General features: G+C 34.5%; 2 protein-coding genes across 3 annotated transcripts; one reads left to right on the top strand and one right to left on the bottom strand.

The window, feature by feature from the left end:
* The first annotated feature begins 501 nt into the window (after positions 1 to 501).
* On the top strand, positions 502 to 4,584 carry LOC132295471 (WAT1-related protein At3g28050-like). 2 transcript variants are annotated; one of them, XM_059793747.1, is made up of 7 exons: positions 503 to 764; positions 866 to 928; positions 1,108 to 1,221; positions 3,095 to 3,326; positions 3,419 to 3,577; positions 3,827 to 3,978; positions 4,096 to 4,584. In XM_059793747.1, the coding sequence occupies exons 1-7, from the start codon at positions 571 to 573 to the stop codon at positions 4,253 to 4,255; spliced, it is 1,074 nt and encodes a 357-aa protein (XP_059649730.1). In that variant the 5' UTR covers positions 503 to 570; the 3' UTR covers positions 4,256 to 4,584. The 2 variants fall into 2 exon arrangements, with proteins under 2 accessions (XP_059649731.1, XP_059649730.1); XM_059793748.1 differs by lacking the exon at positions 866 to 928 and having other exon boundaries at positions 502 to 764.
* An 81-nt stretch (positions 4,585 to 4,665) lies between these two features.
* On the bottom strand, positions 4,666 to 15,425 carry LOC132295473 (cell division control protein 2 homolog). Its single transcript, XM_059793749.1, has 9 exons — positions 14,913 to 15,425; positions 13,419 to 13,480; positions 13,155 to 13,339; positions 9,038 to 9,158; positions 8,338 to 8,511; positions 7,412 to 7,572; positions 5,591 to 5,666; positions 5,415 to 5,489; positions 4,666 to 5,217 (listed from the first exon to the last, which is right to left on the bottom strand). Exons 2-9 carry the CDS (start codon positions 13,428 to 13,430, stop codon positions 5,125 to 5,127), a joined length of 897 nt encoding a protein of 298 aa, XP_059649732.1. The 5' UTR covers positions 13,431 to 13,480; positions 14,913 to 15,425; the 3' UTR covers positions 4,666 to 5,124.
* Between the last annotated feature and the right edge of the window lie 93 nt (positions 15,426 to 15,518).

Genomic DNA, 15,518 nt, shown 5'->3' on the forward strand with positions numbered 1-15,518 from the left:
GTGGACGTTACAATGGAGAGAGCGTGGATGTTGTGGTGGTGTAGGATGGTAGGTGGGAGGCGACGGTGCTGCAATGTTTTTCTGTTGGACTTAGTTATATATATATATATATATATATATATATATATATATATATGATGGTGCTGATGTAATAGTGTATATATATAAGGGCAAAATTGACTTTTCATAAGTTATGATATTTTACCACAAAAATAAATTAAATATTAAAGAGTAATCTCGTCTTTTTCAATATTTTAAGGACTTATTTGGATTAAAATTTTTATAAGTAGTGTCTTTGTTTAAAAATCGATAAGTTATATATGACTGTTAATACGTGAATCCGCTTAAAATGTTGCAGTAATTAACCCAAAAATAAATGACTGTACGAGAATATGAATCAATATCTCAAAAGTTATACTAGTCAACTCTAAAGTAAGAAAAAGTATTTAACATTTTTCAAGAAAAGACAGCCTTCCACTTATTAGTAAAATCCAAAATTGACTCAATCGTGGGAAGAAAAAGAGGCCAGAGCATCTTCTGGGCTAGAGAGGTAGAGGAGACTAAAAAGTGATGGAAGAGAATATGGAGGGAAGGAAGAGTGTGGTGCCGTTTGTGGGCATGGTGATGGTGCAGGTTGCACAAGTGGGGCTGATGATCGTAGGCAAAGAAGCCATGTCAGATGGAATGACTAACTTCACCTTCGTTTTCTACTCAAATTCCCTCGCTTCCCTTGTTCTCCTTCCTACTTCCTTTCTCATTCACAGGTACATATATATATACATATCCATCTAAAAATTCAACCCCTTAACAGAACTTAAGATGATAGAATTTCTGATTTCCCTTTTTGTCTTCTAATTCTATGCAGATCAGCTCGTCCTCCAATCACTTTCTCTCTCCTTTCTGGATTTTTCTTGCTTGGTTTAATTGGGTCTGTTTAATTGCAAATATTTTTTAAATTTTCAATTGTTCCATAAATTGTTTGTTGAAAATGAATCATCTGCCAAATATTGTTATTTCTATATACATACATACATACATACATTATATATATATATATATATATATATAATTCACTGTGTGTGAGTTTCACTGACTAGGTTTTAACAGTTACTTGGTACAGATATCTGGGTATGCTGGAATTCAGTACACCTCTCCATCATTTGCATCTGCAATGCTAAACCTCATCCCAGGTTTTACCTTCATATTTGCCATCATTTTCAGGTTCTATTCCTCTCTCAATATTACTCTACCAACAGATTGACAATAAAACATATTAATTTGTACAATCAATTTCAATTGTTATCAATCAATTTCAATTCCTTATCTATTGGTATCAGTCAATTTCAATTGCAATTTATGACATTAGCTCAAGGATTTTTTTTTACAAAAATTATATATATATATATATATATATTAAAGGTGGATAGTGAATTAGCATCTCTGTTTGTGCATCTGTGTGTTATTGTTCTTGTGATCATTCTTGGGCTTGAACTGGGTGATGCTAGGTTAATCTTTACTAATTTTTATTTATTTTATTTATTTATTTTTATTCAGATTAATCAAAATTTTGCTTAACTACTTGGTGACTTAAAGGTTAAGCTTGGGGTACCAATGAACCCGAAATTTGAAATGGGCCGATTAGATAAAGGAATAATTACAATTCTGTGCTAAGAAATCAGTTAATTGGCCAGTACCATCCCTAATTATAAGTTAAAAGGGAAATGTCACAATTCATCTATTTGGAGATAGGAAGATAAATTGGATCCATCTCTCCTTCCCTTTATTGTTTGTTTCAATTTGGTGATATGGAAAAGGATTTGAACCTAATTCACCTGTAAAGCTAGTAGTGGGAAGTATATAAATCAAATAAAAGGAAAAAAAAGGAGAAATTACATGTATTAGCATAAGAATAGAAAAAGGAATTCATGTGGCCAACCCGAGTCATATGGATTAAGGCATGGAACAGGATGATGATGATTTGGGATTCATCTTCAAGCTAGTAATTCTTTCCCATAGGAATTCATGTATAATGCTTTACCATACGAATCCCTAAAATCTCGAACAATATCAAAGAAAAGACTTTGAGTCTTTACAATTGTTAATAAAACATTCTTCTGTTTCTTTCACACCGAATGTAGTAAAGTGAACCAGCAATGCAACCTTACTAGTCAGTTTCAGCAATGGCTTGCCACTGAATTCGGAGCTTAGCCATAGAATTGTTTGTTTCCAAGTACCCGGAAGCCTCACCCTTACTTTGACATTGCTCAGCGCTGTAGAACCATCTGCCTTTATTATAGTTCTCATTGTTCTCCTGAAATTAGTAAGGCTTCACTAATCAAGCCAGGGATTTGTTTCCCAAAATTTTCTGGATCCAATTGCTACAATGTGAATAGATCGCCATCGCTGAATTTTTATGGAGCACTCGTGTTGGTTAAACTTCGACTACTTTGTTGAATGTGATACATATTAATGCTATAAGGCCGTTTTGAAATGCTGCTCCTGCTTACAGCCGATTGTTGGATGGTTTCTTTTTATTTTTATTTTTTTTCATTGGCAAGAAACACACTCACATACCACCGTTTACTCCTATGGGGACTTGAACCCTTAACCTTCTACTTTAGAAGGCGAGAAAGTACCATTAGGCTACAAGGCCCTTGGTTGTTGGAGGGGGGTAGAATTAATGTTTTGACATTATTTTGTACAAAAGTGGCTGCTCTAGGACTTGCACCTAAGTCCTAACCCTTATCTGCCAGCCCAAGCTTTTAACATTGCATTAAGAGATGACCCATAGTTTTCTAATTTATATCCAAACTTAGCTGTTGTCTTGGTGGCTCAGCTTTGACCATCAAGCTACTCTAATTCCAGCTTCTTTGCTTGTGATTTTTTTTTTTTAAACTGATTGTTAAGCCCGTGATTTGTTCCTCTAGTTCCCTTTCCCACCCAATTGGCGACAATTTCTACCGGATTGATGTTCTAGTTCCTAATTTTGGTCATTGCATTGAACGTGTTCTAACTTTGATGCACTAGATTCCAAACTAGTAACTTCGTATTTCTTGATATGTGGTCTAATATCATTTGGATGTGTGAATTTTAGGATGGAAAAACTAGATTATACAAGCTCAAGTATTGCTAAATCCATCGGAACTGTAGTGTCAATTACAGGAGCATTCATTGTGACTCTCTATAAGGGCCCTTCAATTCTGATGACCCCCACACATTCAAAATCCGCTCATCAGCATCTTCTCATGCATTTGTCAACGTGGGTCGTTGGAGGATTGCTCCTCACAGTTGATGCTGCATTGACTTCAATGTATAATATAGTACAGGTAAAGTGCTCCATGAAACTCTCATAGAAACCAGTTACAATATAATTGCTATTCACATTTACATAAAAATATCTACCTTTGATTGTTTTCAGGTATTGATCCTTCGAAAATTCCCAGCAGAGTTGATTATTGTATTCTTTTACTGCTTCTCTGTGGCCATTCTGTCTGCAGCAGTCGCTTTTATTGTTGAAAAGGACTCGAGTGCTTGGAGTTTACAACCTAATATAAGGTTGTTTGCTGTTGTGTATTCGGTAAGAAGATGAAGCTTCTATTTTATTGTGAAAATCAAAAACGAAAAATGATTATATTGGGGTTAATGAGCATTTTGGCAATTCAATCAGTCCAAGTTGTGGATATCAGTAAGTTGGAGAGATATGATCTGATGAAGAAAATGTACTAACTATCGTGAATGTGCCTCAACATCACCATGATTTCACTAACCCTGATTTACATACTTTCTCTAATCGGCAACTTAGTGACCCTTTTGTGTAACAATGTAGGGAGTGTTTGGTTCTGTGTTCCAAGTCAGTGTTACTACATGGTGCCTGCACAGGACAGGGCCTCTTTTCGTTGCTATGTTTCATCCCTTGGGCATTGTCATTGCAAATGTTTTAGGTATCATCTTTTTAGGCGATACTTTCTATCTTGGAAGGTATGAAATCTCCTTTTGTTTTTGGTTTTCTATTATTTAGCATCATAAAATAGTGTCGAGAATTTGATTGATTAAAATGTTGAGTTTATAACCACTGTATTTATAAATTTTGTGCAGTTTGGTGGGATCAATCGTTATTGTTATTGGGTTTTATTCAGTGATGTGGGGAAAGGCCAAAGAAGGAAAAATGGTCGGAGAAATTGGAGTAAATAGCTTGGATTCGACCAGTGAAAATGTCTCTCTCTTGCAAAGCAATGTACAAAAAACAGAAGCTTAGTACAGCCAATCAATGACAGTTATGGAAGGAGAACAAAATTAAGTTTGGAAGCTGCCCCTACAGTGATTTCAAATATTGGGAATTTGAGGTTCATTTGGTGCTTGGCTTTTGATTCAGTAAGTCTCCTTAAGAGAGTTAGTCAGCCTACGTTATGTAATCCCATTTCCGATCAATTGTGAGTAACCCATTTGTTTTAAAGTAGCGAGGATTCGATTCTTTAGAAGATAAATGTAAGCCAATTTCCCACAACACATTCATGTACACATACAGTTAAATGTACGTTGGTTGAATTGTCATTGAAATAAAGCTTTCATGCAATTCATAATCAATCTGCATTCTCAGGACCTGATTGGGTTCAATTCTGGAAATGTGTGTTTGTGTGTGTGTGTGGTATTAATCAGACAAATTCTCATACTGGACCTATCCCAAAGGCTCCTCCTATTAGCCTTATTAAGCTACTAACAATATTCTCTAACTCTGATAAAAGCAATACAACTAACCATGAGAGTACCCATTTTATGCCTCTTCGCAAGATTCTTTCCTTTCTTCATTATATTTCAAGACAACCAAACAAGGAAAAATGAATTTTTTTCTATAATTTCATTTTGCCTTCCACTTGGTTTCTCAGTTAAAAAGTGGCACGATAAGCAAAATTCAACACCTTGTTATCATAATAGTTTCTAACGACTGCAATAGTACCTGTGCAAGTGATGTACATATTTTCGTAGTTGAGTGGAAACGAAGAATCACATCAACGATCGCAGATGGAGAGAGTACATGCATGAACTAATCCACAGGGACTACTTCCAAGTATATTAGCATTGCTATAGTTTTCAATCCAGCAACAGAAATGGATGAGGAATGGGGAATCAAGTACCAGCAGCAGAGACATTTCCGAAGTATGAATGCTTAAGTGCGTCAGAAGCAGTAATCCTTTTACTCGGATCCAAGCACAACATTTTCTGCAAAACAATGACCAAAGTAAACATACAAGGAACTGTAAAAGCACCGCATAAAAATTAGATTTTATATATTCGGTCACTTTCAAAATGCAGCGGCATTTCAAACTAGTAAGCTTAATTTAATGGGAGTGGTGATCAGATGGACTTGTTAGGCCACGGTTAGAACAAGAGTTAGGTATAGCAAAATCAGAACTTACAGAAAGAAGATCCAATCCAGCAGGTTCAAGTCCAGCGACCTCGTCTCCAAGGTTTCGTGTACATTGAGGGGGGAACTGTTGGCAGAAGAGAAATAAGGTGAGAACGAACAGTACCTTTTTGAAGATTCTGTGGTAGGAAGATCAAAGAGACAAAGGAAGCTCAAAATCTCTATTACCGCGGGTATGTTAGCAATGTAGCGACTTAATGAAGTCACTCCAGGCCAGGTTGCTTCAGTTGGCACACCCAACAAGCTTCATACAAGAATGCAGATGTCAACATGACTGAACTTGAGATGGAAAATGGATATGCATGTAATGTCTGTGTTATATATAGCCTCTCTCCTCCTCTGTTTTCCTTTTTTCTTTTCTTTTTCCTACAAGCTTCCACTCTTGATTAATTCCTCAATTCTTGGTATTTTGAAGTGCCGTTTGCAGTAAATTGAAGCTCACGGCGAGGCCTACAAGTTGATAGGAGCAATTCCTTGGTTGATGCACCATAGGAAATTCGAAAATCCTAGGGTTTGAGGTGGAAATTGGGGGTTTTCATAACTTTGGAGGTAGGGGTTCTAATTCACATGTTCTTGAGCCTTTTTGTGAATTACTCTAATTAATTGATGATTAGCATGCTTAAATTGTAGAATTTTTTTTGCTTTATTATATATATATATATATATTGTGCCAAAGTTGTGACTATGTGATGCTTGATGTATATTATAATGAAGCATGTAAATTGTTGATTAATTCAAGCTTATTGTGCCTTTAGTGCTAGATTGGTGATTAGAAAGCATGAAAGATAATTTTAGAATTTTTTTTTATGTTGTAAAGCATGTCTAAGTATTAAATTTTCATGCCTATTATGATTAATTTGCTAGAAATTGCTATATGGAAGTGTGTTGATTTGTGAAATATGAAAATCTTATGTTGATTTGTGATTTGTAAAAATTCTTCATTTGACATGGCATTGGGAAACATGAAACGTTCATGCATATCATTGGGAAGGAATGGGAAAAATTGATTTGAAAGAAAGGAAATGGATTTTGGGAAAGAATTTTGAAAATGTTTTTTTGTGAAAAACCCGGCCGCCTAGGAGTTGCCTAGAGACTGAGACGTTAGTGAGGCTTAAAGGGGACTAGGGAGACCGCCCTAGTGTGGTTGAGTTACCTGGGCCCCAAATAACGCCATGGAGTTGCCATGGTTCAGGGACAGTCGCCAATTCTCCTCTCGTGCAGCCATGGAGTTGCCATGGAACGGGTTCACTAACAGTTTGAAAATGATAATGGAAATGGTTTTGGGAAAATGGTGAGTGACATTGCATGGCACAGCATCTCAGTGCATGGCATATTTATTTGTGGTATTGGATTAATGATGTGGTATCGTAGTTATACTTTTACTCCCGGCATGGTATGATTCCAATTTCTTTATTCCTATTCATTGTGTGGATTCACGGGCTCTCAAGAGGTGTGCCTTAGGCACTACCTACTGAGCAATTTTGGTCACTCCTATTATTTAACATTTTTCAGGGTTCGAAAAAGAAGTGGCTGATGACAATCCACCGCAAGCTTGAAGAAGATTAGGAGTTGTATTTTGTTATCTTTTGTATCTTAGCCCATTTTTTTGTATTGTCTCAAACTATGTAAAAGAGTATTTATTTTTGCAAATCATGGCCCTGTAACATAACTAAGATACTTGATTTATTTTTGTTGTAAACTGAGACCATGTAAATGCTTAAGTTGAAGGAGATGACGATGATGGGTTAATTATGGAAGGTTGTTGATGTTGTGGTATTGAGGAATGCATTATATTTCTTTTGTATGGTATATTGGGGTAGGTTGGATAGGTCTTGAAAGACCGTTATTTTTTTTCATTTGAACAGGTTGTTATAGGACCATTTTTAGCGGAGCTCATGCTGAATTTTTTAAAAATTTTATTATTTTCGGTATTCAATATAGGGTCGTTACAATGCACATAAAATCGGTTTGTGTGAGCTATATTAGCACCTGAAAATGTCCATCAATACAGTAATCTCACTTTCTGTACAGAACAGAGGTCGAAGGGTCACCATCTCAGCAAATATACACCCCACAGCCCACACATCAACGGAAGTGGAGTAATTGGAGCCAAGCAGGACTTCGGGTGCCTTGTATGCTAGAGTTACCACCTGGAGTGCACTTCAAAAGTATGAAAATCATAGACGATGTGATAAACAAGTTGACTGATCCTTGAAAGTTTCCTTGTAAAAGAATTAGATGCTTCTCAAAAAGTGATGTTTTGTAGAAAAAAATAGCCCCAGTAGAACCTAATCCGTCAAAATTACATTTGCAAGGGACTTCCTTTCCTAGCGAGGTCCTAATCACAACCTCTAGAGTGTACTCGATCAGTTTCCTCTTATTTCATCCAAACAACATTAAGAAAGAATGATACTTGATGCCAGTTTTCCAACTACAATGGATTTAGAAAACTTGAGACACCTAGAGGAGACTTCCCAAGTTTCTCTGAGTCACTGCGCCCACAGTCAGGGCTCTGGAAAATAACCATTTGTTATTATCATAGTTATACAATGATAAGAGTATCAATGTTTCACAAATTTTAGGATTTGTTTTCCCAGTGGAATTAGAATTACCCCACTCAATCAACTCCATTCAGCTCGATCTCGACTTCCAAAGCAACATATATATATATATATTGTTTTGGCTACGCAGGAATAATAATTTTTCATTAAAATTTACAACTTCTCTTGCTAAAATCGATAAAAGAAAAAGAAATTTTTGGTATGCAGGAAACATCTAGATGTCCATGAAGAAAAATCTCAACATCACTCCAAAATACCAAGCCAACATTAAGGAAAATAGAACATAACAAATTTCATAAATATAATTTCTTATTATGACATATGCAAGGATAATAGTAATGAGCAGTGAAATACCTTGCCAGTGTAGGTCCTAAGAGGAACACCAAATGCCCTGGCCAATCCAAAGTCAGCAATCTTCAAGACCTTGTTGTCGATATCTATGAGCAAATTCTTAGGTTTCAAATCCCGGTGGAGTATTTTATGAGAATGACAATAAGCAACACCACAGAGAATTTGATAGAGAAACAGCTGCAGAGAAATTATGTTCAAAGGTAATCATCATTGTCATCTCAACTAATAACTATCCAAAGTAACTGCAGACAAACAATATGAAACTGCAATTTTTTTTTCTTTTTTTTTCTTTTTTTTTTTTTTAATAAAAACACAAATAAGTAAACAGTAACAAAGAAGAAGATAAATAGAGAGTATTTGGAAAACCGTAGGGAGTTTCAATCAGTTTCCTTCGTTCTAATTTATTCAATTTATGGTCATGTTATAACTCAATTTTATCAAACAACACAAAATTGAAAAAAATCGTTATCATAAAATTTATAAATAATCCACATCAAGTGATATCATGTCACAACAATAGAAAAGTGCTAGAGTCAAATATAAAATATTCATACAAAGAAGAAAACCTTATTGATTTGAAAAAGTGAAAGAAAAGGCCATAAACGTCTATAACATTTCACCAATGCACCAGTTTAGCTTCATTTTAAAGTTACAGATAGAAGTCACCCATTTACAGAAACACAAGCAGAAGGCTCTCACCCACCTTTATTATTTGTTGATCCTTTGCAACCTCAGGATAAGAAGCAATGAACTTTGACAGGTCAAGGTCCATACACTCAAAAATGAGACCCACGCCTGCCCCATTCTTTATTACATCAAGTAACCTGTTTCCAAAGTTCCACACGCGCACACACACACACACACACACACACATATATATATAGATTATAGAAATTCACAAAATTAGTACTGTTTAAATGTTGTCAGAAGTTCAAGACATTAAAGAAAGTTAATAGAAAAATATAGCAGAGAAATCAAACATAAGAGATTTACTACTGTTTGCAACCAATAAATTTTTAATTATATTAAATAGATAAGGGCCTTTCTGAACTAAGATGCACTATACTCATGAGACAATCAAGTTCTACAAACATCCATCAACCAGAACAACAATTAAAAGAGAATGGAAAGTTAGCCCTCCTTAATTTATTCATTTTGGTACAAGTATTTTTAGAAGCGTGATGTAGCATAAAATGCCAAAAAGAAATCCAGCAAGTCCGCCTCGGTGGAAATAGGCCTCTGATGTCTCATTTTCATTCCGCTATTACAAATACTAGAAATACAAGTGATCTGTTGTACTATGACACACAAGGTATCAAGATAAATATATCAAAAATAATACCCAGGAAAAATATAAATCACTGTACAAACACCATTACAAAGATTAGATTTATTATTATTATTATTATTACTCCGATAAGCCATGCAATTCCCACATGAATTAATGGCCCCATTGAGTTCTAGATACTAGATAGCATTCCTAGGAATACATCCATCACCTCAGATAGAACCATTACAAGGAAAAAAGAGAGGGGGAGGAGTTATCTCAAAAACAATGTAAGTTGATTGTTACTTTATGGACAGGTTTGTAATGATTATCACAAAAAGTGATGAAGCCTTCCATCTTCTATAATGAAGCCATTCTAGATTTATAATTTTCATTTCTAGGTCTATAGAGACAATGGAACCATTGCCTCCTGTGAGTTATGATTTTGCCTTTGAGAAATGTGATTAATTCACCAAACTTGGGGTTCATACCAACAGCACACATACACATTCAAAGTGTCCCAAGAGAAGAAGAGAGAAACAAAGCAAAAACTAAAATAAATTATCCAAGGACTAGGAAGTTGCAACATTTATTGCCTTCTGTCGCTATGCTGAAAGGAAAACAATAACAGTTCTGGAGTTACCTGTTTCTCAAGGATTAAATTTTATGAGACTAACAACAAGCTTCAAAAGGTAATTAATGAAAAATGAATAAAAAGAAGGAAAATGATAAAGACCACAAAGAAAATCTGTGATCTATATCATAAATAATGTGGCTATTCCACATCAGTAATTTAAGAGCAATTTGTTTATTCATTTACTATATGGATAAATAATTATCCGATCACAACAAAAAATCATCCTATAGGATAAGAACTATGGTGAGGTTTTGATGAATTTTTCCAGCCGTAGTTGGCTTGGATCTTCAATGAAAAAGGAAAACCCTAATAAACATCATCGCCCTTATGAATAAATGAATTCTCTTTCTCCATTCTTTCTATTACAAGCCATCTCTAGGCTAATATTTAACTTTTTAAAGTCATTTCTAATGATTTGATCTCATGTCAATTTCGGGTGCCCTATTTACCTCCTACCCTCTATGCAAATTATCCTACCTGTTCTCACCGGTGCATATATAGATCTTTTGTGTATATGTCCGTATCACCCAAGTCTGTTCTCTCTAATCTTATCCTAATAGGTGTCACACCTAATTTCTACCTCACATTTTGGAAAACCTAATCTTTCTATGTTTTCATCGTTGCACCATTACAGCATGAAAGTATACATTTTAGAGAGATTGGACCTCCATGAGTTTCAACATCTATGTCCAAAATTATGATAATCATTTTCAATGTATTATGCAAAGAATCAAGAAGATTTGAAAGGGGAAAAAAACCATAATCTTCATGGAAGGAATCCAAGTTTTGCCCTTCCATAAAATCAACAATTGTCAAGGCAATTTCAAGCGATTCTTGAACTGGTTTGATGTTCTGGATTGAGTCCATAACTGCATGGATATTAGTGGATGGGTTGTTGAGGCAGGGGACATTGGCCGGATCAGGTGGAGTCGGGCAAGATGCTAATGATGTAGCGATGTTTGAGGTTGGGGATGAAGTGTTGTGATGGCAGAATAAATGTTGTAGCTGGAATCTAAAGAAAGGAGTCGTCCCAAGAAAAAGATACCATAAACGACATTTTCTTATTTTGTGTTCCAGACGTGTATCACTGGTCTAAAAAGAATAAACGATCCAGAAATTTTATTGGACTTAATCTTTTTGTATGATTGTTGATGTCATTTCAATTTTAATTTCTATCAAAAATAAAAGTTCAACCGTGTAAAGAAAGGTTGATGTTCCAACTAAAATAATTTTTTTTTTCTTTCAAAAAACTAAATAGAAAGTACTCCCTAGATTATAAATATTTTTCATAACTAAACCAAAATCTTACATTGCATATGCGAAATTAGCCCTATCATTTCAGGACAAGTATGGAACCAAACCTTGCACTCTGGAAGTAGCACAAATGCCTAGTCTAAAAAATGTAAGTGGTGCCAAGAAATGAAATATTAGCATGAGATAACTAATATGGAAGTTTAAATGTAAGCAATTAATTTATGTGATTTGTCTATCAATGAAAGTAATACTTCACTGTTGGCAAGAAAATCTGAAGATTTGATTTTGGCACTTCATACGTGCTCGATCAAAATAATTTCTATCTGAAGGAAATGAAAAATAGATGGCCAAAAATCAATTTATCATCTAAAGTTTTTATACTTCATAGACTCCATCATATTCATAATCAAAATAAAAAATGGCATACCCAAGAAGTTAGAGAAGGTAACCATCAAATGAAAGACAAGAAGAGTCAAATGGAGGTACAACATGCAACAAACACTAACAGAATGCACATATATGTGAGACTGATTTTATTCAAGTAGAGGACAACCAAAAGAACAACACAAGGGGCAAAAAACTTGGATAGAGGAGGTGAGAAAATATATGAATGCCTATGATTCTATGAATGGTCTGCCTTCAGATTGACCTGATCACATGATAAAATATATATTTATATACAAGTCATCTAAAGACATGTTGAAATTAAGATTATGTTAAGTTGAATTAAGTTCAAAACCGTTTATACATAATCTATTAATAATTGGCTGCAATCCTCTGCTTATAGAACACACAAACATCACTAAAGGTAACCCCAAGGGGGTGGAGTTTTGGCCAAGAACATGAATGACGAGGCAGAGGTCCTGGGGCTTGCCAAGTGTCACAAGGAGAATGGTCCCACCCAAAGGGTGAGGACATGCCTATGAGCCAACAAAAATAATGGAAAAGAAAAAAGAACCATTAAAGTTACTTAGGTACTTTTGTACTTTGAGTACTGATTATGTAAGATGCAGAGAGTATAAATGAAGTTACGAAAGATATGACTAATTTTTCAGCAATATTGCTGTTGCATGGCGGTGGCATACACTGGAGCAACCATCGACACCAACAAAGTGTATCCAAAGAATCCGATAGCAAAAAATACAATGACATCAATAATACCTCTTATTTATTGCTTAGAATGGGACTCAACTAAGTATTGCATTTCCTGATCAATTGTCATTAGGAAAGAAAACGTGATTATACTAGTAAAAGACATTATACAAGACAAATTCATTCTCTGCATTAGGTGAATGTTCTCCATCCCCACACACCCACTTCAGAACTTCCAAAGAAATCAACAATTAATGCACCAATTCTTAATATAAAAAAGGAGAAGGTAGTTTCCAAGCAAAATTGTAGCTAATACATCTCTTCATTTCATTGAAATATTAGGACATAATTTGGTTTAAAATTTTTTTTTTTTCTTTATGATTGGTTGAGAGAGAGAAAATGTTCAGTCTTCTAACTTGCACCAAGATTCCATAACTTTCTTAACAAGTATCAATGGAGAAAAGAGAAAAAGAGGTGGCAAGAAGAGGAGAAATTATCAATCTTTTAAGCATTACTCTTTCATCTCATTATTGGCTATTTGTCATAACAAATACCATAAACGAGCATCACCTGATGATATTGCCATGATCCAGTTCCTTCAAAAGTGAGATTTCTCTTATTACTGAACTGGGGACACCTTCATCTTCATCTCTAAAGAAAATCCTCTTCAGAGCTACAGTCGCATTGGTCATGAAATCACGGCACTTGTAAACCACACCAAAACTGCCTTGTCCAATCTTCTCAATCCGCTCATACTGCGAATCAAATAGGATGAGCAACCATGCAAGGAGACTTGGAGTAGTATCAAAGTAACCTAGAAGTAACAAACCCTACCTTATTGCCCATTTATCAAGTCAAACAGAACCACCACTGAAGGAAAATCTGAAGTTTTTGATCTGGAAAAATAGGAAAATGGATTTCTAATAAATGGTCAATTAACAAGGGAAAATAAATTGTTATGTAAACACATAATCAAGCTAAGCCTCAAAATAGAACAGTTGATAATCATGAAATACAAAGAAACTCAAAAGCTTTCAAACCACAAATCTGCATTGAGAAGAAAGAAATAAACTAATGAACAGACAAATCAACTAAGAAACTTCCAAAAATTTAACCATTACAAATAGAAAAATAAACGAAACCAGACGTGCCAAAAGAAAACATTTGGAGGGACACTTGACCAGAACTTAAAAGCCATAAATGCAATGAGTGGTTATCCATAAACAAATGTATCTAAACTCTCAGTCCTGAACAAAGTTTTCAGTGCTAGACATGCCAAAGGTAGCCATATTAGTTTTTGGAACCTTAGATCCAATCGAGAATAAATGTCCTTTTTGCCTTTACATTTCTTGTAAAGTCATTTATCATGCATAATATTCTTCAAAATATCTGTTCTTCCAACACTAGTTAAAGTAACACCAAAAGTCCCAAAATACTAATCTACCTAGCTTAAAAAGAGAGTGAACCCAAAACAGTCATTTTATTCCTTCTGCTGCAGAAATATTTTACATTTTCTTTAGCCAATTGCTATAGAAATCAAAACTCCAAAAGGTTGTATGGTTATTAATAACTTCAATATTGATATTCTACATCCCACTATTCGTATTTAGCAAGATGCTAAGCACCAAAAGAGACTCATTATTGGGTCACTAGAAAACAGAAGTAAAGGTGGCTGGAGATCACGAAACATATTAACTGTTTGATAATTTAAGATCAACAACTAAATTCTTCAATATGCAGATAATTTCATCTCTAAAGTTCTGAATTCTATCTTCAAATGCTTCAATTGTTTACTCAAGTGTATTATTTTCTGTCTATGAAACTTAAGAAATTGTAATATGTACTGATAATGAACATATATATCTTGCACACTCGATAGTACAATCAGAATATCAGACCAGTGATTCAATTTAGCACATAAAAGAACAAGAAAGTTTCTACAGAAAATCATCATAAATCATCACCATCATCATCTCATAGACGTATAAATACAGATCTATGCATATATATATATATATATATATATATATATATATGTACATGCGCTAGGGCTTACATAGCCTAATATAGAAAAAAGAACTTATCGCAATCAACAGTTATTGACAAATTGTATATTGAAATTGAAGATGTTATATGTGTGTGTATACGCACACGACCTTCAGACATACATAGCAATCACAAGATCGTAGTAATCAAGAGATCGTATGGATCTGACAAAGCTCAAGCTCAAACAAATATTAAAACTAAGATACTGTAATTGAAATTGAAGATGATGTGTGTGTGGGAAGTGTGTGTCTAGAGAGAGAGAGAGAGAGAGAGAGAGTTTACTTGGAAGAAATAGTGACGATCACCGGTTTTGCCCTAATTTCATGCTTGTTTTCGAAGTCGAACAATAGTTGCAGATGAGAGCTCTAAAGCGAAAATCTGCTGAAATGAGGAGAGAGAATCTTATTTATACACACACAAATACAGAGGCGTAACTGCATTTCCCTCCAAAATCAGAAAGAGGAGATGATGGGTGTAGCGATTGTAAAGTGCTCTCCATCATCCAACCCCTCAGAACCGTTGGATGCATTTTGAATGTCATTACAACTTATTTTTTTTATTTTTTATTTTTGCCATATCGAATGATGATCATGATTGCTACAACCTTTTTAAATTTTAATTTGTATTTTTATAAACGAATGGATTTGAAGGTAAATAATTAGAGTTTAAAAAAAAATTAAGAAGTGAAATTAAAAATTGAGAATTGCAAAGATATGTTTTGTTTAAGAATTTTTTCTATTTTTTTAATATTCAATTTTATTATTATTTTATGTGGACATAAATAGAATATTATAATCAATGTGTAATTTTTATTACATTTACACTATTATAAAAAATACATAGAGTTCTGATGCAAAGTGAATTGTAGTTTTATAGCTAAATCTCTTT

The sequence above is a fragment of the Cornus florida genome, unplaced genomic scaffold (assembly GCF_030987335.1).
Source record: "Cornus florida cultivar Cherokee Brave unplaced genomic scaffold, ASM3098733v1 CherokeeBrave_3.0.0_Hap2_Chr02, whole genome shotgun sequence".
In the NCBI taxonomy this organism is placed as follows: Eukaryota; Viridiplantae; Streptophyta; class Magnoliopsida; order Cornales; family Cornaceae; genus Cornus; species Cornus florida.

What these genes read in the sequence shown, in the direction of transcription:
- LOC132295471 (XM_059793747.1), top strand. Translation starts at nt 571, where the DNA reads ATGGAAGAGAATATGGAGGGAAGGAAGAGTGTGGTGCCGTTTGTGGGC. An exon ending in ACTTCCTTTCTCATTCACAG is followed by an intron (nt 765 to 865) that starts GTACATATATAT and finishes AATTCTATGCAG; the next exon opens with ATCAGCTCGTCCTCCAATCA. An exon ending in TGTTTGCTGTTGTGTATTCG is followed by an intron (nt 3,578 to 3,826) that starts GTAAGAAGATGA and finishes GTAACAATGTAG; the next exon opens with GGAGTGTTTGGTTCTGTGTT.
- LOC132295473 (XM_059793749.1), bottom strand. An exon ending in AGGATCAACAAATAATAAAG is followed by an intron (nt 8,512 to 9,037) that starts GTGGGTGAGAGC and finishes ATTTCTCTGCAG; the next exon opens with CTGTTTCTCTATCAAATTCT. An exon ending in CTGGATTGGATCTTCTTTCT is followed by an intron (nt 5,218 to 5,414) that starts GTAAGTTCTGAT and finishes ATTGTTTTGCAG; the next exon opens with AAAATGTTGTGCTTGGATCC.